The sequence below is a fragment of the Salvia miltiorrhiza genome, chromosome 4, assembly GCF_028751815.1.
Source record: "Salvia miltiorrhiza cultivar Shanhuang (shh) chromosome 4, IMPLAD_Smil_shh, whole genome shotgun sequence".
Classification (NCBI taxonomy): Eukaryota; Viridiplantae; Streptophyta; class Magnoliopsida; order Lamiales; family Lamiaceae; genus Salvia; species Salvia miltiorrhiza.
The window spans coordinates 1,799,039-1,821,160 of NC_080390.1; the positions used below are offsets into that span (position 1 = coordinate 1,799,039).

The following is a 22,122-nucleotide window of genomic DNA, read 5'->3' on the forward strand; positions in this document are numbered from 1 at the left end:
AAATTGTAACATGTTAAAACGGATAGGCAGTTTAATTATGTTCATTCATAATTTTTTATGAACCTGATTTCGTTCATCAATTGACAGAGTTTGTTCGTATTCATTATTATATTTAATTTACAGTTACCACTTGCAGAATTCACATATTCAAGAACACCAGATGGTCAATTGTGTTATCCGCCCTGCGATGATTCGCAGAAACCTCGCAATGACATGATATTTAGTACCTTACCTGAAGCTGTTAAGTTTTACAAGGATTATGCCAAACTTTGTGGATTTGACACCCGAATGAGCACAAACAGGAAAAATAAAGATGATATAATCACCAAGCAATATGTTGTTTGTAAGAGAGAAGGAGTATGGAAAAAGGCAAACGAACCTCGGGTCCGTTTCAATGATAAGGGCACAAAGAAACGAAAGACAACATCTTGCAAGGTTGATTGTAAAGCTAAAGTTATTATTAAGATTGTTATGGGAAGCTGCTACAAGTTTGCTGAATTTTGGGAGGGTCATACACATTCCATGGTACCACTACCAGCCAGAGACCTTATGCAAAGTAACATGAATGTGGATGAATTTCAACAAAGGTTCATAATCTCTGGAATAAAGGCTAACATTGGTCTGATGCGTTCATTCCGTATGTTCAGAGAGATCATGGGCAGTTACGATCGAGTTGGATGCACAAGTAATGATTTCAAGAATTTTGCTAGGGATTTGAAAGTGCATTCCAAAGGATCCGATGCACATATGTTATTGGAATCATTTATGAATAAGCAGGATCTTGGAAACGGTTTTAAGTTCTTCCACGACGTAGATGAAGAGAATAAATTATGTCGGATCATTTGGGCTGATCAAACCTCGATAAAGAATTTTAGCTTGTTTGGAGAGGCTGTGTCTTTTGATGCCACTTATATAATACTAACAGGTGATGCAACGTTTTCATTATTATTTATTAAGTTTTGCTTGAAGCTTAAACATAACGTTTGCGCTGATGATTGTTTTTTCGAAATCCTCATGCAGGTACAAGTTGATTTTTACTCCGTTCACTGGTAAAGACAACCATGGAAAATGCGTATCATTTGGTGCTGCATTAATATCACATGAGGACACTGAATCAATCCGGAAAAAATCTAGATCGTTGATTTTATTGAGATCAATGCACAAGGATTGGTCTTTATTCTCCATCTAAGGCAATGGTTGTCATTGAATGCAACCATATATATATATATATATATATATATATATATATATATATATATATATATATAGGGGCGCGCTCCAGTGAGACCTCCTATTTTTCGTGTAACATGAGTGGAACTTGAGGATTTTCGACAACATTGAGCACGATCTGAGAGAGCTTAAGGATGAACTTCAGGAGCTTGACATTATCGATGACACCTTCGGTCTTGAGGAGAGCGAGATGATCAGAAGGAATGAATTGCGAGCAAAGATTATCCTTAAATCCAAGGAAAAATGCAGTCTTCTCCAACAAAAGGCGAAAGTCAAATGGGTTAAAGAGGGTGATCTGAATACCAGTTTCTATCACAAAGCTATCGTGGGGAGAAGAAAGAAGAATGAAATAGCAGGGCTTGCAGACGGGTCTTGCTGGATTGAGGATCCTAAGATCATTAAGGGGATGGTCAAAACTTTTTTCGAGAACCACTTCAAGAAAAGGCGGCGTGTCCTACCTACGTTACCGGGAGATTTCGCCTCTCGAAAAGTTTCTGCAGCAAGCAATGCGGAGCTGATCAAACCTTTTTCGGAACCAGAGATTAAAGACGCCATTTGGAGCTGTGACGGTGACAAGAGTCCGGGACCAGATGACTTTAATTTCAAGTTTTGGAAAACGTCATGGGAGATTATCAAGATTGATTTCTTAAAGGTGATGAGTGAATTTCACTCCAATGGCAAAATCCCTCGGGGACGTAACTCCTCATTCATCGTCCTCATTCCGAAAAAAGAAGGAGCCAGCTCACTCGAGGAGTTCAGACCGATTTCACTCATCTGTAGTATCTACAAAGTCATTGCGAAGGTCCTGGCGAACATGATGAAAAAGGTTATCGAGTCAGTTATTTCGGAAAATCAAAGTGCCTTCATTTGCGGGCGATATATTCTTGATGGGGTGGTGGTCTTGAATGAGGCCATTGCGGAGGCTTCAAAGATGAGGAAGGGGAGGATTTTCTTTAAGGTGGACTTCCCAAAAGCCTACGACTCAGTGGAGTGGAATTATTTGGATTTGATGTTGGAAAGAATGGATTTTGAGCCGTTATGGAGAAAATGGATCAGAGGTTGTATCTCTTCGGCGGCGACGAATATTCTGGTGAATGGCTCCCCATCTGGTGACTTGAGTTTAGAAAGAGGATTACGGCAGGGGGATCCACTTTCCCCGTTTCTCTTCCTTCTTGCAGCGGAGGGACTCCACTTTTTGATTTTGAGAGCCGTGGAGAAGGACTTGATTCAGCCGGTTAAGGTGGGAAGCGACGGCATTGCAATCTCACATCTCCAATACGCCGATGACACGGTTTTCTTGGTAGATGACGAAGAAAGAAACGCAATGGCAATCAAAAGGATTCTGAGAGTGTTCCAGCTTATGTCAGGGCTTGCCGTGAATTTTAAAAAATGTTGTCTCATTGGTGCCGGGGTTGAGGCTGGTAAGATTGAGAGAATGGCGGCGGTCCTGGGCTGTGTGGTTTGCTCTTTTCCGTTCAATTATCTCGGTGTTAAAGTGGGCATCAAAGGCAAAAAGGTTGCTGACTGGAACTACTTGATCGAGAAGGTGAGAAAGAAAATTGACTCGTGGAAAAATGGGAAGTTCTCTCTCGCGGGCCGTGCGACTTTGGTGAAGGCTGTTCTTCAATCCATACCGATTTACCAGCTCTCTTTTGCTTGTTTACCAAAATCAACTGTGAGTTCTTTAAATTCTTTACTCTGTAACTTTCTTTGGGGAGGGGTGCTAGAAAGAGTGCGATTGCTTGGGTGAAGTGGAAGGTTTTGTGTGCTTCAAAAGATGAAGGAGGCTTGGGGTTTAAGAATATTGAGTGGTTTAATCAGGCATTAGTTGTTAAATGGCTATGGCGATACCTTACAGAAAGGGATCTCCTTTGGGCTAGAGTTGTTAGATCCATCTATGGTGAGCTTGAGTGGGGAGAAACAGGTCTGGGGTGCGTGAGGAGAGGTAGATTTCGTGAAGGATGGTGGCCGAAGATCGTTTTAGCGATGGGGGATGTGAGAGATCCATGGTTTGTCCGAAATCTGAAGTCAAAGGTGGGGGATGGGAAGTCCTTTAAATTTTGGAGTCATTGGTGGGTCGGTCAAAAGCCTTTGAAATTCTCTTTCCCTAGACTTTTCCAGTTGAGTGTCAACAAAGAAGCTCTCATCTGCGAAATGGGGAAATGGACTGAAGAAGGGTGGTGTTGGGATTTGAGATGGAATAGAGAGTTGTTTGACAGAGAGAGGGAAGGTGTTTCGGAGTTGGTTCGTCTTGTGTCTGGGATGAATCTTTGTGCAGGTACCAAAGACGGATGGACATGGAGAGGCGAATCCGAGAAAGGTTTTTCAGCCAAGTCCGTTTATGAAGTTCTTAAAGAGCGAGCAAGTGAGACAACGGAGATGGTGGAGGAAACGGACACTAGTGCCAAGGTGTGGAAGATACCTATTCCAAACAAAGTCAAGTTTACTGTATGGAGAATTTTGAAGAACAGAATTCCGACGTGCGATAATCTCTTGAGAAGAAACGTGATGTTGAGTGAAGTCGAAGTGGGATGTAACGCCTGCTTTCATCGCCAAGAATCTCTGAAGCATGTGCTGCTCCATTGTCCAAAGACTTCAAAGGTCTGGGAAGCAATTTTTCAATGGCTCGAGGTTAGTGTGGTGCAGCCACATGACGTCCCTTCGCATCTCAGGTTCTTCACAGGTTTGAGCAGCCGGAAAAGAAATAAGAAGATTTTGATGGCTTTATGGTGTTGTACTACTTGGCTTATTTGGAAAATGCGTAATGAGAGCAGGTTTGACAACAAAAGCTGGGAGATTGATAATTTGATTGGAGAAGTCAAAGCTAGAGTGTGGAGTTGGGGTAAAATTTTCGGTTTTGTCGATGATGGTGTTGGGATTCATAGATGGATGTCAAATGATGAATCCCCGCTGACTCTGTAATCTTTTGGTACTTCTGGTGCCTCTCTTTCGCTTTTTAATATATTTTTCTTATAAAAAAAAAACTAATGAACAAAATATATATCTAATGAACATGATGTATATATTGATGAAAAATAAAATTTAAAAAATTCGTAATGAATAAGACATATATAATGATGAACAGGGCCGTATATACTGATGAACAATGCAGTATATACTGATGAATAACAAAATTTAAAATATTCTGCTCCCTCCAGGATTCGAACCCTGCGAAAAAAAATCACCCTCCAGATACAATATCAGCCATAAGATTGATAAAATAAACGCACTTGATCGTGCCCTATATCTCACTAAAATTAGGGGGTCTCATTGGAGCAGCCCCATATATGTATATATATATATATATATATATATATATATATATATATATATATATATATCGGTTCGGTGCAAAACTGCACCGAAAATCGCACCAACAGATGCAGAATCGCATCGCACCGATTCGATTTTGCGTTGCGGTTTAGTTTTTGCTCACCCCTACTCAGAAGGAACAATGATGAGAAGGAGGTGGACCGAGTGATGAGTTGAGGCGGAGCGATACCATCCGGAGGTCAGAGCGAGAGAGAAGAGTGCTACCATGTGTGCATTATTGTTAGAATTGAGAGAAAAGAGAGAGAAAAAAAAATCAAAACAGATGAGAAATAAAGAGAGAAGGGGGTGTGGGGTGGCGGGTGAAGATTAGGTTTTAGGGTGGGGTGAAGGCGCAGGTCTAAGTTTCGGGTCGAGAATAAGCGGGTCGGGGTGCGGGTGGATTTGTCCGTTGCTAGAGATCACTCAAGATTTTATCTTTTAAAAAATGCATAAACAATTAGGGATATGCATTCGATTTTCAATTCGATTTTTTACTTATAACAAATTTTCAATTCAATTAGCTTGCATCCGAATAACCCGTAAACTAATAGGATTAGTTCAAAATTGGGTGAATTAGTCCAATTGACGTTCCTACCTATCAGTAATGACCCAAAATTTGATACTTACCCTAAGAGCTAGTCTTGTGTGCGGTGACCTAATGCGGCTGGGTCCGCCCTGACCCGACCCGAATGAAAGTGTTATATTATTGTTTTCACAACCGATAACAAATCGAGAGTCTTGCTGCAGTGGTTCTTCTTGCGCCTCATGTCTCTCTAATAACTCCAAGGTTCATGGTTCGAATCTCCAGTGGCTCCATTTTTTTGTTTTTCTTCAGTTTTTTTACAATGCTTCTTTATTTTGTTTTGTTTGTGTTTTTTTTTTTCATTATTCCAAAGTAATTACTATTATGACAAAAAAAAAGTAATGTTTTTGAAGCATTATTTTTCATTATTCCAATAATTTTACAAGTTTTCGTGAGTAAAAATAACAATTTTCGTGAAAAAATTAATAATTTTGAAATATTACATTTGTTCATATTAATAATTACTTTTTACAAGATAATAATTACTTTTTTGTATTTTTTTTCCATTTACTTTTATTTTATTTTTAAATATTACCTTTATTCATATCAATAGTTATTTTTTCTTACAATTATAATTACTTGAGACAATAATTAAAATTATAAGTTTTCATGAGTAAAAATAGCAATTTTCATTAAAAAGTAATAATTTTGAAATATTACATTTCTTCATATGAATAATTATTTTTTTATTAAGATCATAATTACTTTTAATAGTATAAAATATACATTTATTAGCACAAATGTATACTTATGTTAATATAAGTATTTACCTTTATTCAATATAAAGTATTATACTCCCTCTGTCCCTGAAATAAGTTCATCTTTCTCCTTTTTGAGGCGTCCCCAAATAAGTTCATCTTTCTTTCTTTCCATTTTTGGACAACTACCCAACTACTAATAATACTTTATTTATTCTTACTTTTCACTTTTTCACCACTCCCAATACTAATTATAACACTTTTTCACCTTTTCACTACTCCCAATACTAATTATAATATATTTTTCTCCACTATCAATACACTTTACTACTTTTCCTTAAAACACGTGCCGTCCCTAAAGAGGAATTTATTTTGGGGACGGAGGGAGTATTTTCTAAACCCTAAACCTTGAAAACTAAACCCTAAACCATAAACACAAAACCCTAAACCTTGAAAACTAAACCCTAAACCATAAACACAAAACCCTAAACACTAAATCATAAACTCTAATTGGAATATTTACTTTTAATAAGTATAAAATATTCATTTAGTAGCACATATGTATACTATGTTAATATAATATTTACCTTTATTCAATATAGAGTACTCCCTCCGTCCACAATTTAATGCCCTACTTGCCTTTAAAAATTTGTCCACAATTTAATGCCCTATTGTGCTTTTTGTACACTTTTACTCTTCTTCTTTTCCTATATTTACTACCCTTTGCCACTAATGGACCCACCTTAAAACACTTTTATCATTTTTATATTCTATATTTATTACACTTTATCACTAGTGGACCCACTCACAACACCTTTATCACTTTAGTCAACTATTTTTATCACTTTAGTCAACTACCCTTATATTTCATCCACACCACCTTTTTTCAGTTTTCTTATTCTCCGTGCCCACACCCAAATAGGGCATTAAACCATGGACGGAGGGAGTATTATGTTTTCTAAACTCTAAATTCTGAAAACTAAACCCTAAATTATGAACACTAAACCTTAAAATCCTGAACACTAAATTATGAATCTTAATAGAATTTTTTTTCTTTTAATTAGCATACTTGAGCATATAACTAAAAGTAAAAGTTCGTATAAATAAAAATAAACATTATTGTGAATAAATGTAATGTTTCAAAAACATTACATCTCTTCATATTAATAATTACTTTTTATTAATAATTATTTGACCAAATAATTAAAAGTGTAAGTTCTCATAAATAAAAGTAACAATATTGTAAACAAATGTAACAATTTCAAAACATTACATTTCTTTATATCAATAATTATTTTTTTTACGACAATAATTATTTTATCAAATAACTAAAAGTACAAGTTTTCGCATATAAAATAAATATTACTTTTTTTATATTAATAATTACTTTTTTTGATACAATAATTACTTGATTAAATAATTAAAAGTAAAAATTATCATAAATAAAAGTAACATTTATCATTAACAAATGTAATAATTTAGAAACATTACATTTTACTATAACAATAATTACTTTTTATTACGACAATAATTACTTAATCAAATAGCTAAGAATAAAAGTTCTAACCAATAAAAATAACTTTACTTTTCTTTATATCAATAATTACTTTTGCTTTTAAAAATAATTGCTTGAACAAATAACTAAAAGTAAATGTTATTATGAATTAAAATAAATATTATTGTGAAAAATGTACTCCCTCCGTCCCAATAAAAGTGGCCACATTTCCTTTTTGGGTGTCCTATTAAAAGTGGCCACTTTCCAAATAAGGTAATTATTTGGCTTAATTAAGTCCATTAACTTAAGTCTTAATCCTTCTTTAATTTAACCTATCAGCACTATTAAGTTAAGTCTGGAGTAATCATTTCATCTCACTCCTCTCTCTCTACCTCACCGCGGCGGACCTCTCCTCCCCCTCCCTTCTTCTCCGGCGAGTATCAGACGACACCAGCGCTGGCGTCGGTCGCCGCCCCCGACCTCCCTCACCCTGGCCTCTGCTCTCTCCTTCTCGCCCCACCCCTAAACTCCCTGTCCCTCGCCTCTACTTTCTTCCTCTCGCCACCCCGTGGCCGCCGCCGCCTAAATCTGAGGTGGCGTGGTTGATGGCGGCGAGGCGTAGATCGTTGATGTCACCGCCGCTCGTTCTGGGTTTTCCTCGAATCGGAGGGCCGCGAGGGCGGCGTAGGTTCGCTCTTTGCCGCCGCGGCCGATTTGGGGGCTAGGGCTTTTGATGGGAGCCGACGCTCGCCTGTGAAGGTGAAGGAGCGGTGGCCGGTGCTCCTGAATCTAAGGGTGGTGGTGGTTTGGGAGCTGGCAGATTCCTTTTTCTTTTCGTTTTTTTGTTCTGGTTTGGGGAAGTATAAGAGGGATGTTGATTCAATTCAAAGAGAGATTTGTGGTGGTTGTTGGCAGATCGGTGGTCGCCGGCGACGGAGAGTTGGTTTGGGGTGGTTGTTGGCAGATCGGTGGTCGCCGGCCGCCGTCGCCGTCGTCTGACGGTGCAGTGAGAAAGAGAAGAAGTCAGATGGAGAAAGTAATTATCTCATTAAACTTGGTGGACCACACTCAATTAACTCATAACAATAAGTTTCTTAATCTCCGTGCCCAAATAAAAGTGGCCACTTTTATTGGAACGGAGGGAGTAATATTTTTGAAACATTACCTTTCATCATATCAATGATTATTTTTTATTACAACAATATTTACTTGACTAAATAACTAAAAATACAAATTCTAACGAGTAAAAATAAACAATAATTTTATTCATATCAATAATTACTTTTTCTCATCAGAATAATTATTTCATCAAATAATTAAAAGTAAAAGTTTTCATGAACGAAAGTAACATTTATCATAAACAAATGTAATAATTTTAAACATTATATTTTTTTTATATAAATAGTTACTATTTTTTATCACAATAATGATTATTTGACCAAACTAACACTAGTTACCATCAAATTCTACCCTGAAATTCGACCCCGAGAGTAGTCATGACATAGTTCGAGGAACCAGGGATATTCATGAGTTTAGAAACCAACTCTAATTCTCAGCAAAAATAAATTATTTTAGCTTGATACTTAATTACAAGAATCGATATCTAAAAACTATAGCTACATTGCTATATATCCTGATGAATACTTATTCATAATCCAAATTAATTCAATTCTCCGCCAAGAAATCAACATGTGTTCCTCCAAATCAAAATTGCAGCAGCAGGAGCCTAATCGCGCCCCTCTCTTAGAAAGGCGCAACAAATAACAAATTCCATCGGCCTCGACAGGATCAGACCTGCCCCGGTCACTGTGAAGATCTTCGAAAATCGAGGAGAGGGGTGGCAAATTTGGGGATCTAGGGTTTGGAAGAAACGGTGAAATCACCGGAGAAGAAAGGAGAAGGAGCGGTCGCCTTGTTGTTCCCCGGCGAAATCGTCGAAGATAGAGGCGGCCTTGATGTCCGGCGCTTGGACTGCTCAGCGATGATAGGAAGGAGAGGAAAGAGTAAAGGGAGACGATAGAACTCTCTAGAGAGAGAGAAACTGAAACGAAAAATGAAGGAAAAAGTGAAAGGTAAGTAGAAAACCTTATTTATACTCCCTCCGTCCCTGAAATGGCTTCCTCTTTGGGGACGGCACGGGTTTTAATAAAAAGTTGTAAAGTGTATTGATAGTGGAGAAAAAGTGATATAATTATTATTGGAAGTTGTGAAAAGTGTTATAATTAGTATTGGGAGTGGTGAAAAGTGAAAAGTAAGAATAAATAAAGTATTATTAGTGGTGGGGTAGGTTTCCAAAAATGGAAAGAAAGAAAGAGGAAGTTATTTGGGGGACGTCCCAAAATGGAAAAAGAGAAAGTTATTTTAGGGACGGAGGGAGTATTTTTTAATCAGATTCGGGCCAGGTCTGAAAACGGGTCGGGGGAACCCGGTTGCATAGCATGCGGTTAACCGCATGCAATAAATTGCGTTACCCTAATCTAATCTAATCTAATCGTTATTATTCCACAAATACATTTCTTTCTATATTTTCCCCAATTTTTGTGTAGTGTAAAACCCTATTTCATCCAAATCAAGAAAACCCCGCATGTATTAAGGTAATGGATCGAGAATCGTTGGAGAAACGACCTGCGATCTTCGTTGTCGGATCCCCCAACGTCGGTAAACGGACCTTACTCTCACGTAAGACCTTCTTTCTTTATCTCAATTCTCTGCAAATTGAAGAATACCAAGTTTGTTGCGGTAGATTTATTTGTGGGATATTCCGAAGCTATCGGGAGTTTGAATGATGGGGATTTAGTTATGTTGTGCGAGATAGTATAATTATTCAAGCTCTCAGCTGAGAGCGACCAGTGATCGTTTAATTCTCATTGTGTGTAGCGAAAAATGGTACCTTTGGTATCGAAACTGGAAACTCAATACTTACCACTACCAGTCACCACAAAGCTGTTAAAAAAGCATTATAGTAAAACTAGGTTTGAGACGAGCTTTGGAGTGTTGCCATCTTCTTAAGACAGAATCTGACTACCAGTGGGCATTAGCTGAGCATGATATTTGTGAAAACTTGCTGAAAGAGTTGGGTTTAGGTGTCTCTCTTTTAGAGAGGAACTTCTGCGTTTGCATCACTCCCACGCTATTTTGTCATTTGTGGAGAAGAGTTTGAGTTTTATTTATTTTTTACCAAAAATTTGTATGATGAAGATTATGTCTTTTGATCGCTTCCTTGTCCAACAATGCAATACTTAGTGAAGAATGCTTTCTAGTCAAATTCTTGATTATTAGTATTCTCCTGCTATGCTCTCCACTGCCTATTTCGGAGTGGCGAACTTGGTTCAGTATTTCTGTTGTATGATTATAAGTTTCTGCACTTAATTAGACATTATTAAAGGAAGCTAAATTGTTGTAATTGAATGTAGGACTACTTAAGGTGGATTTTGATGATGCCTCCGATGCATTACCTGAGTTGTCTGTCCATGGGTAAGTCCTGAGAGGCCAATTGCCCAGTGATGATGTGCCTCTCTCTCTCTCTCTCTCTCTCTCTCTCTCTCTCTCTCTCTCTCTCTCTCTCTCTCCTCAATAGTTCATAAGCATTTAAGTGTAAACCTGAATGTGATTTCCTTATCAGGTGGACAATCAACACAAAGTATTATACGGCAGATGTTGCAGTATGGACAGCTGATCTTTCTAATGAGCTATCCATTGCAAGCTTTCCAGATGTGAACCGGATAGTTGCCTTGGTCATGGTGTTTGACACCAGTGAGGTAAGCCTAGTCCCTTTGCTCAGTTTTGTTATGCACAATCCTTTGTTCGCTTTTGTGGCTTTAGAGTGGTCTGTCAGTTTTCCGTGATTATATGTCCCGTCTTTATAACTCTGATCATGCCGCATGATTGACAATTTCATGTTGTGATTTGCAGCTCCCGACATTAGTTGCTCTTAAAGAATGGGTTTCGCGCACTGACATCGAGAAGTTTGATATACTGCTATGCATTGGTAACAAGGTGGATCTTCTTCCTGGCCATCCATCACATGTGGAGTACAAGAGACGCTTGATGAAGCTTGGTGAATCCTCTGTCAATTCTCATCTGGACTTCTCTGATTATGGTATATCTGAGACTGAAGGAAGTAGTTTATTGGGAAATGAAGAGCCATCATTGGGATTTAAGAGATCTTGCGTAGAATGGTGTCTTGAACACAATATTGAATATGTTGAAGCTTGTGCATCGAATACTGATTTTGACCAATGTAAGACCCTCTACTAAGCATGTTCTATTTCTTGGGAAATATATTTTTTTCACGCGTGCTTGGTTTTCGATCAACTTGATTCCATACTTTCTTTTCTTTTGACTGTTTACTTCAGAAGAAGAGGAATCTGATAATGTCGTGTTTATTTCACCTATCAGTGGCATTCTTTTAAGATTGCTTCCTTTATGAACTGCGCTGTGCCTGAACTAAAAACTTGTTACCATTACCATTCTGTTTAAGTTTGCATGGAGATGCTAGTGCTGTACTGTAAAATTTCATTGCATTTCAGGTCTCTCTGTAGATGGTGATTCACAGGGTGTTGATAGACTTTACGGTGCTCTCTCTGCTCATATGTGGCCTGGAATGTTGTTGAAATCTGGTGACAGGATAAACGAGCCTTCATTGCCTGAGCAAGAAGGTTGACATACTTATTTGTTAGGTTTAAGTCCTCATGATTTATTCATGTGAATGTTAATAGTAACTAAGTAAATGTCTTTGATCTTTCTGCAGAGTTATCATCAGAAGAAGAATCTGATTACGAACCCGAATATGAAGTATTATCTTCTGCTTCAGCAGAACCATGGGATGATGTAGGATGGAAGTCTGCAGATGGTCCTGTTTCTACCTCGGGAAGTGGGAGGCCTATGGAAAAGGATCTTGACACTTCAGGTAGAGAGAGTGAAGCGAAATCCATCAGAGAAGAGAACCAGACATCAACGTCGGCCTCTCAGTTGCCCAAAGAGCTTGACCATGAAAAGGCAGCTGTGTCCTTTGAAGCAGACCCAACGTCCGAGCTTGATGATGATAAAACTTATGAAATCGAAGATTTGGAAATGCTAATGGCTGAAATTGGTAACGTGCGCAATGGCTTAAGGTTGATGCCTGATTTCCAGAGGAGGGAGATGGCTGCAAAGTTGGCCATGAAAATGGCTGCTATGTTTGGAGACAGTAGTGGTGGTGAGGAAGAGTTGATTGATTAGAGTGAAAAGAATATACTAATTGCACTGCGATTTAGATCCTAGAGTTTGATTATCACCGTACAAGAAAAAACTGTATCAGCTTGCTTACGTATTTGAAGAGGATCGGGCAATTGTCAACTGAAGTTCACTTGCACTAAGGTCCTGTCTGCCGGGCAATGGAGAAGCGCAAGTGAAGTTTGGAGGTTAGTTCTTAAGGGAGACGACGCTATTTTATGAGTTTTTTTAAAACATTCAGTCGAAGTAATTACATGAAACCATACATAGTCAGGGTTTGAGATTTACTATTATTCTTGGAAGAGTGAATTCAAATACAATGGTTAATGTGATTAGGTTAAATGATAAAGACTTGAATATTATGATGAAATGGATTGGCCATGTTAGGCTATTATATCAGCAGATCGCATAATCCCGATTCACTTCCCTAACTTGGTGCCACTGCCCGTGAGGCTCTTCTTTTCGTCTACAAAGGCGTTGACGAGTAAGTAGTTGATTATCATTGCATCACTGCCTATTTCTTGCAATTTTGTGCACTGCTTATTTTGGTCTCTTCCTTGATAATTAAAATTGATGTTTAGCTGTGGTTTCTAGTGTTTGGCCTAATGTTTGGTAACGATTGCACATTTCTATGTCAAATTCTTGACAGGCTGCAATCTGCATGCTTGTTTTTGTCATTTTTCTTGTGTTTTTCATTTGCTATCGCCTACAATTAATCGCATTATATTTATTCCCACTTAAGCTGTATATATCAAAGTCGAGTATTTGTTTACTTATCATTTTTTCCAAGTCCCCATAGCTTAAGGCATCGAGAAACATAGTGGTAATACATTTTTGAGTAGTGATGATGATGATGATGATGATGATGATGATGATGCGTATAAGCAAGAAATTAGAATGCCCCAATTTTGTTTATGAGTCATGTAAGTATGGATGATGAATTATTGATGGATGGGTCTTGAGACTTTATGGTTACTTCATCTAAACAAATACCTTTCCTACAAATTCCAAAAGAGGTTGTTTGGCTGAGCTTGTAAGCTCGTTCAGAATTTATAAGATGTTTAGGAGCTTATAAATTTCTTTAAAATGTTTGGCAAAATAAGTATTTAAATAGTTTTTAAATTGTAAAAATATGTTTCAATAACTTATAAGTTTTTAAAAAAATAAGTTTTTTTTTTTAATCTCAATTTATTTTTTCATAATCTTAAATGCTATAATTATTCTACAAATATTATTCATCTATGATTTGTTATTTCCATCATACAAGTTCATCTCTTTGATTTTCTCCATCTAATCAATATTTTCTTTCTCTAATACTCCCTCTGTCCTTGAAAATTGTGATCTTATTACTATATTGGTACGTCACTTTTTCTTATTTGGAAATGATCCCACAAATTTTCTCTCACAATTTACAAAAAGGTGTGAGACTCAATTTCTACTCAAACACAATTACTACTCTTTTTATTAAAATCCGTGTCGTTTTTATTTGGGTTGTAACTTGTAGGGACGGAGGGAGTACAAGATTCTTTCTAGCGTATAAGTTCAATTATCGAACACTTTGACTACTTATAAGATACTGATATTTTATAAGCTCTTTAAAATAAATTTAACCAAACACCTAAATTAAATGAGTAATTATATGCCTAGTAACATAAATTCTATACGCTATTCCTGGTGTATCTCAACCGTTTCATCATCAACGAACTAAAACGGAATCCCAAATTACATAGTTTGACTCACCAACTACCTTTATAACACTTTCACAAACCACATATTTTCTTGCAACTTTCTGATCATATTATTATATGTCATGTTATGGCCAATACCTCCCTATTGATTATGATCGGATCAGATTTTGATGGTACTCTATAAGTGATCATGATCTCGACGAGGACGATTATGTGGAGCTGTCTCTGTTTTTTTTTTTTTTTTTTTTTTTTTGCTATTATCTCACATGATTAATTGGATTTTCTTAACTCAACTTATTTGATTTTGGGGTTTACTCAAATGAATTAATTAATGAAAAGGCTGAGGATGAGATGAGAAAAGCGGTAATCTGTTATATTGGGAAGAATGAGAAGTCGGCATCACATCAGCAGCAATACGATGTTTAACGACAAAGCATGCATTCAAATTCCGACAGATACACTCAACCGCACCAAAACGGTGTCGCACTTTCATAAATATGTTGCTATAATTTATTGGCATCAAACTACACTAATTTTTTGGGAGTGATTTTCATTTTGCACATAATTTTTTTTAATTTTCTCATGGATTTTTTCAAATTCTTCAATTTGTCCACGATTTTAAAATTTCCCTAGTGCAAAAGAAGATCGATTCGTTGTGTGATTAATCAAAATACTTTAATATTTGATGAGAATTTGATGTTCATGTTTTTGTGAGAGGATTCAAGAAAACTCTTTAAAATGACGTCGTGCAACTTAATATTGTGGACATAGACTTGGATATTAGTCGCCCACATGGACGTCACGTCAATTCGAATTTGATCGAAATTATAGATAGTAGAAAAAAGAACTTGTAAAGTTGATTTTTATTTTATTATTAAGAAAATTGAAAATTTATATGCAAAATACAAGTCACTCTTCGCGTATTTTATTGCACTTAACCTTAATTTTTATGTAAGACAAAAACTTATGTGCATCATTCATCTAAACTAATTAAATCCAATTAAAATTCATCAATTCAGAATTTATTAATTTTCAGAATAAATACATCCAAACATCCTCTTAATCATAATTTATTTTAAATGCATAAATCACAAGTGATACATCGACCCACAATAAGAATAAAAGAAAAGAAAACATAACAATATATGTAATAGAATTAGTGCAACAAACCATTTATAGTCAATTAGTTGGATTCACATCGTGTAATCGATCACATTAAACAACAAAGTTAAAACCTTTCCACACAATCAATGACTCCATCCAACCCTAATCAAGTATTAATTCCTACTTAATTAACACGTAATTAACGATCCCGGTCTTACTTAAAAAGTAAAGCCAAAAAACAAAACGATACGTAACAAAAGCACCCGGATTGACCGACCCATTTCAACCAACTCCTTATATATATATTTTATAAAATTTGTTACGGAAAAACACGTTCGTACTCTAACCTTTATAGGTAACTCGAAACTCCGATTTATTGGTTAAAGAAGAAGTGTCTTACCAGCAGACTGAATTTCATCGTCAACCAACTCCCTATATATATATGTATATCATGACACATTCCATTCCTCACTAATACAAAATACAATTAAAATGATAAAGAGACACCTCTCCTTCTTTTTCTTGTTCATCTTCATCTTCTCCATGTCCATCACCGGATCATCGTCGGAGAGTCTGATCAACTCCACCTGCAAGGCCATGGCCGCCGCGAACCCGAACGTCAAGTTCGGGTTCTGCGCGACGTCGCTGCAGGCGGCCCCGGCCAGCCGGTGCGCGTCGTCGCGGGGGCTCGGCGTCATCGCCATCCGCGGCCTGCGCTACAACGTGACCGACACGCGCTGCTTCGTGAAGCAGCTGCTGAGGAGCCGCGCGTGGGAGCCCTACGTGGCGCAGTGCCTCCGCGACTGCCTCGACCTCTACTCCGACGCCATCCCCGCCGCCAAGCTGGCCATGAGGTACTTCTCCCAGCGCCGCTTCGGCGACGCCAACGTCCAGGTCAGCTCCGTCATGGACGCCGCCACCACCTGCGAGGACGGCTTCGCCGAGAGGAGCGGCGTCGTCTCGCCCCTCACCAAGAGAAACGCCGACGCTTTCCAGATCGGAGCCATGGCGCTCTCTATCATGGCCGCCGTTAGTATTCCGGCATGATTTTTATTTATTTATTTATTTCTGTTTTAATGATTATCAATTGTTAATTAATTATGATTAACTCTTTAATATCATTATTATATATGTTAAATTACTTTGCTGTAAAGATACGATTTGTGTACTGATTTTGCTAAGGTGATGAGCTAGTTTTGATATATATTCATTTGTTGCATGACCTCGAGTTATAACTTTTGTACTTTAATTTCTTGACGGTAACTTCAATCTATAAATTGGGATTTAGTCCTCGTTTTCAAATTTTCTAACATATAGCCCTCATTTTCGAATTTCGCAACATATAGTTAGTTCTCTTTTTGAAAAACACTACTCTTGCGAATCTTGAGACAATTCTTTTCAGCACGAGAATTAAAAAAATTAGAATTTAGTGTGTTAAGTGTGATAATTGAAAAAAGTAAAAATGTGAATAAAGAGATTTTTTTTTACTATATAAGGAAATGACTCAAGATTCGTGGAATGACCGAAAAAGGAAAGTGACTCAAGATTCGTGGGGGAGTGAGTAAAAGTTACGGTCCTATTTTAACAATTAGCTCTATAAATTCGTTTCCTTCTTCTTGTTGATGCACATATATATACATGTACATATGTGCGTAGAGTGTGTGTTTGAATGAGTAGAATGGCATGCAAATAATTACTCAAACCTATGATGTTGAGTTGTGGGTAAGATAAATTGAGTAGAATGGCATGCAAATAATTACTCAAACCTATGAAGGCGATGATGCGTTTCCATTTTTATTTGGACAAGACATGTTATATTAAAAAGTGGTATCATCATCGTGCATATAATAGTAACATACATTAGAAGTGTTGCTAGTAACATGCCCCTTTGAGCGATTTATTTTATTATTTATTTATTTATTTATTTATTTGGTGAGAAACACTACAAAAAGAATATTTTTTGTATCGATGAAAAATACCATTTGTAATACGTCATAATATCACGTATCACTACTCTTTTGGATACAAAAATCGTCGAAAATATTTGATTGGGCAAAACATTGACAAAACACACCAACGTTATTACCCGGCGGATGACATCCGTCGTTAAATGTTCCTAATAGCTGAATCGGGGCCTTCGGTTGAGATAAATTAACTCGAAATTACCTAAAATTGAGTTGACCCAAGACCAATTTTGTCATAGAGAGTAAGTCAAGACTCATAAATCAAGACTATTTCTATGTGACATTGTTTCAAGATTGAATCACGAGCCGTATATATCCACCCCACTAAACAAGATACGATAAGATTAATCTAATCTAGTCCTATCTGATCCTTCAAATTGAAGGACTCCGATGTATATTATGACAGATTAGATTTATCATTAATTGTGTTATATCCCACCAACAGTGTTATCGACGAAGTAAATTCGTCGATAATATAGAAATGATTTTCCATCGAAATTGAATTTTGCACGTATCAACACGAGGTAACTTGTAGCATTTTCAATAATCCAAATTCAATCAAACAACCAAAACCCAATCACAATTCGTTCAACAATCAAAATCTAATAGCAGTTAATATTCAACAATAGCTAAGTATTCAAACATCCAAATAGAGTGAATACCAAAATGACTAAAAGATATACCAAAGTTGTGGGATGTTGTATGTATATTGATCTAATGCCAAAGGTCTCGAATTCATCATAGGATCTTAACATTTATTTGTTCATTTATCCCCAAACCAAAAAAGTGATGGGATATATGAAAGCTGCTGCTCCATCTCCCCAAACTGAGATTACATAGGTGTGAATGAAATTTGCCTTATAATGATATTGATATGAATTTTGGAGTAAAGACCTATCTATGGTGTTAAATTTTCATCTACGCCAACACAACTAGCTAGCATATTCAAACCATCATCAAATCATCATTAAACCATCACCAAACGATACAAAACAATTATATGCAAACCATCATCAAATCATCATTAAGCTATCACCAAAACAAATAAAATCATACGCAAACCATCATCAAATCATCATTAAGCTATCACCAAACCATGTAAAATCATACGCAAACCATCATTAAGCCATTACCAAACCATACAAAAGTATATGCACAACACATCAAACAATCATTAAACATCAACAAACCATAACTATATCCAAACTCACATTCAAACCATATAACAACTCATATTCAAACTCCCCTTCCAACATTTCGACAGATTTTACAAATTCGAGGACTTAAAAGGGCTGACTTAATTTGCAACAACCACGGAGGAGGGTGATATTTGAGGACGTACGGCGACACAATGTCGGCGAGGGCTGCTCCTCTGGCTGAAAATTAGTGAGAGAGATAGCTGACCAACGGCAACGGGCTGACAACAAAGATGGGGAGCGGCTGCAGAGACAGAAGCCCCGAGCCTCACCTACGGAAATGAAGGCGACAAGCAGTGAGAGAGCGGGAGACACACACACAGAGGCAGGGGGGGAGCTGGCAACGGCGAGGTGTTTGACGGTGGCAAAAAAATTATGAGAAAGAAAATCCGCTGCTAGTGATAAGATTCAATTTTGCCGACGGATTACCGATGTAGTCTACCACCAGTGATAATAAATTTTTATATTAATTATTTAATCCAGATTTAATTATGGGCCAACGGATTATGCTCATCGGAAAAGCAAAAATTAATTTTTTAATTATTTAATTCAAAACTATAGTTACATAATTAGTTAAGAGTTATGGAGAAACAATCCATAGCTATCTTATCTTTGAAATGAAATATGATTATGATGACAAACTCATTGCTACTAGCCTACTACCCATAAGTTGACTTTAGAAAACTCCAATGATATACAATAGCCACATAAATGACTCAACATTATATGAAGTATGCCTTATCTTAAAAGTCATATAATCAAATACAAATGCAATTGAAAAAAGGAATAATAAAAAGACATCAGAATTCAGAACCTCAATGAGAACAAACTTCAACAAAGCAATTCCTTTCACTATAGTTTCAAATAACATCAAGAATTTACTGATGAAATGTCAGCGTGAAGAACGAAGGAATGAAGTCTTTTTCTTTTTTTTCAAAAGACAGTATTCATTCCGCCATCTTCAAATATCCAAACAAGGACTAAATCAGAACTCAAGGAACAGAATGTACTTGCAAAGCAATTCCAAGTAAAATAGCAGTGCTGATTATTAACTCCACTTACAGAAATATGCTGTTGGGGTCGAAATTTCTACAACATCCCACAGCCAAGCAATGAGTGGGCACACGTTCTGGTTGCATCAAAGAGATGAACACTTAAACAGAGAGTGCTGCATCACTTAGCTTGTCATTGGATGGTTAAAGATATACTCGACTGCAAGAGGAAACGAGTCGATCTTGTCAGCCTCCTTGTCTGGAATTTCCAGCTTAAATTCTTCCTCAAGAGCCATTACAATCTCCACAGTATCCAAGCTGTCCAATCCCAGATCCTTCTGAAAATGAGCATCGGGAGTCACCTGCACATGTTTGAATGGAAGACGATTATGCCAAAGTTAGACATCGCACTATCTGTTTCCATATTGCTAGAAGAGTGCAAGAATGTGCAACATCCTCTAATCTAATCTTACTCTAATCAAGTTAAACGACAAATTTAACATCACATCTAACGAATTAATGATTTAGGCAGTGAATGTGCAACTATCTGTTTCCATATTGCTAGAAGAGTGTAAGATAGATACTCAAAAATTTGTGCTGCATTCCAGAACATCCTCTGGCATTATATATAAGTTTTATGCAAAATTCAACAGTAATTAAATACAATCTAAGCAATCAAAACCGATTCATATTTTCTTCTTTCGCAGCTCAAGTTACTCAGTAACCAGGAACCTAAGACATCATTCATAGCATAAAGAATGCTTCCTTGGAATTAGCAACCCTACTATACAAGTAAGCTTTTATGGTGCCGCAGAAATAGAACACAAGCTCCAATTAAACATAGCACACGATACAAAACCCTAATCTCTTCCCCATTTATACCTAACGTACTGCAATTAATTCCTTCTCGATTCCATGATAATTTAATTATGCAAAAATCTGAGGCCAAACATATTAAGAACTGAATGCAAAATAATTATACAGAAAAGTGGCGAAAAACAATTTATAAATAATCCAAGGAAAGGGGAAGAAGTAAGGGAGTAGACCTTGGAGGGATCGACTTTGGGGAAACTTTTGACGACGTCGAGAACTCGGTCTATCACTTCCTTCTTGTCGAGGTGATCATCGTGAGACGACGACAATGATCGGACGGCCGTCAAACGGGGCCCGTGTAGGGTTATCGGGACTCTAATGTGGCGGATGATGCTGGATCGCAACGCCGATGCCATTCTCTCCACAATTAACACTCCTTTCTAGGATCCAATGGAGGAGGTGAAATGATTTCTCTCTTTTTCTCCTTCTCTATGATTTGTTTTACGCGCAAAAAAAAAAAAAAAAAAAGCATAAATCTCCTATATCGAATGTGTAATTCGTACTCTCTCAAAAAAAAAAAAAAGAATGTGTAATTCGTAAGTTTCAAATTACTGCGTCCGTCCAAAATTATTAGTTTCAAATCTCCTATATCTTCTTATTTTTTCGTAATATCAAGTTTTATTATTGTGAATTTTTCTTTTCTTATATATTCAATTAAAATTATATATTTTTATTATATTTATAAATAGAAGTTGGTATCTATTTTTAAATAATGTACATAATTGATGTGAAATATGTATTTGATACTATAATTTATTGTGACCGTAAATTGTACGTGAATGTGTCATCACATATGCAATATCATATAAAACTAGTGTATTACCCGTCGAAATTCGACGGGTACATATTTTTTGTAATTTATATATTTTATGTTATTCTTATGATAATTATATAAAATAATTTTTTATGTAAATTATTTATATAATTAATTAAATTAAATTAAATTAGTAATACATTTTAAATTATATTAATCTCAACAACTTTTAGCAATTAAATTATTAATTTTGTTGAGATCATAAAAATACCCATTAGTTTTCATATGAAATTTTATAAAAAAGTTAACGCATAAGAAAAAAAAAAGAGTAGAAATACATATAAATTTGACATAGGTATGATGGCGGATTGATTTGTTGCATTTGTTGTTACAAGATTTATTAATTTTGTTCAAATTTTTTTATTTTGCCTTTTGACCATAATTTTATATGGAGTTTGAAAAATCATAATTGAATTGCGAGTATCATATAATTCCGAACTTCTAAAAGCATAACTAATTATGAAAATAATCTTGCCTGATATTTAAAAGACCATAATTGATATATCGAACATCGTATCATTTGGAGTTTTAAGACCAACCAAGTTGTGGGCATCATCTCGTCGCAAACTTGACAGATCATCTCTAACTTCTGAGCATTATCTTGTCTGAAACTTGAAAGAGAATCATCTCGTCTAAAACTTGAAAGAGCATCATCTCGTCCGGAGTTTTGAGCATCATCTCATCTAGAGTTTGAGAGAGCATCATCAAATATGAAATTATATTCAACCATGACTCCAATTGTCAACTATCTAGCAAACATAACTCTAACAATTTAGATATTTTATTTATATATGTAATTTTATTAGTTCAAACTCTAGAGAGAAAGGAAAGAGAAGAGATCTTAAAGCAGTAAAAGAGAGAGCGTGTGCTTTATTTCATCATCGTAGGTATTTATAGGCATTACAGTCGGGGTAAAGTAGTAAATTCGTTTGGTCATCTATTCCGCATGCTCGCCATTA

At 36.5% G+C, this 22,122-nt stretch overlaps 3 protein-coding genes across 3 annotated transcripts; 2 read left to right on the forward strand and 1 right to left on the reverse strand.

Annotated features, from left to right (window-relative positions):
• Positions 1–8,960: 8,960 nt before the first annotated feature.
• Positions 8,961–12,931, forward strand: LOC131022130 (uncharacterized). Its single transcript, XM_057951541.1, has 7 exons — positions 8,961–9,390; positions 9,865–9,997; positions 10,732–10,792; positions 10,941–11,076; positions 11,231–11,558; positions 11,848–11,976; positions 12,069–12,931. The coding sequence occupies exons 2-7, from the start codon at positions 9,916–9,918 to the stop codon at positions 12,536–12,538; spliced, it is 1,206 nt and encodes a 401-aa protein (XP_057807524.1). The 5' UTR covers positions 8,961–9,390; positions 9,865–9,915; the 3' UTR covers positions 12,539–12,931.
• A 2,849-nt stretch (positions 12,932–15,780) lies between these two features.
• Positions 15,781–16,528, forward strand: LOC131022131 (putative invertase inhibitor). The gene has a single exon (XM_057951542.1). The coding sequence runs from the start codon at positions 15,817–15,819 to the stop codon at positions 16,369–16,371; it is 555 nt and encodes a 184-aa protein (XP_057807525.1). The 5' UTR covers positions 15,781–15,816; the 3' UTR covers positions 16,372–16,528.
• Positions 16,529–19,314: 2,786 nt separating this feature from the next.
• On the reverse strand, positions 19,315–20,977 carry LOC131022132 (acyl carrier protein 1, mitochondrial-like). The gene is made up of 2 exons (XM_057951543.1): positions 20,523–20,977; positions 19,315–19,838 (listed from the first exon to the last, which is right to left on the reverse strand). Exons 1-2 carry the CDS (start codon positions 20,703–20,705, stop codon positions 19,662–19,664), a joined length of 360 nt encoding a protein of 119 aa, XP_057807526.1. The 5' UTR covers positions 20,706–20,977; the 3' UTR covers positions 19,315–19,661.
• Between the last annotated feature and the right edge of the window lie 1,145 nt (positions 20,978–22,122).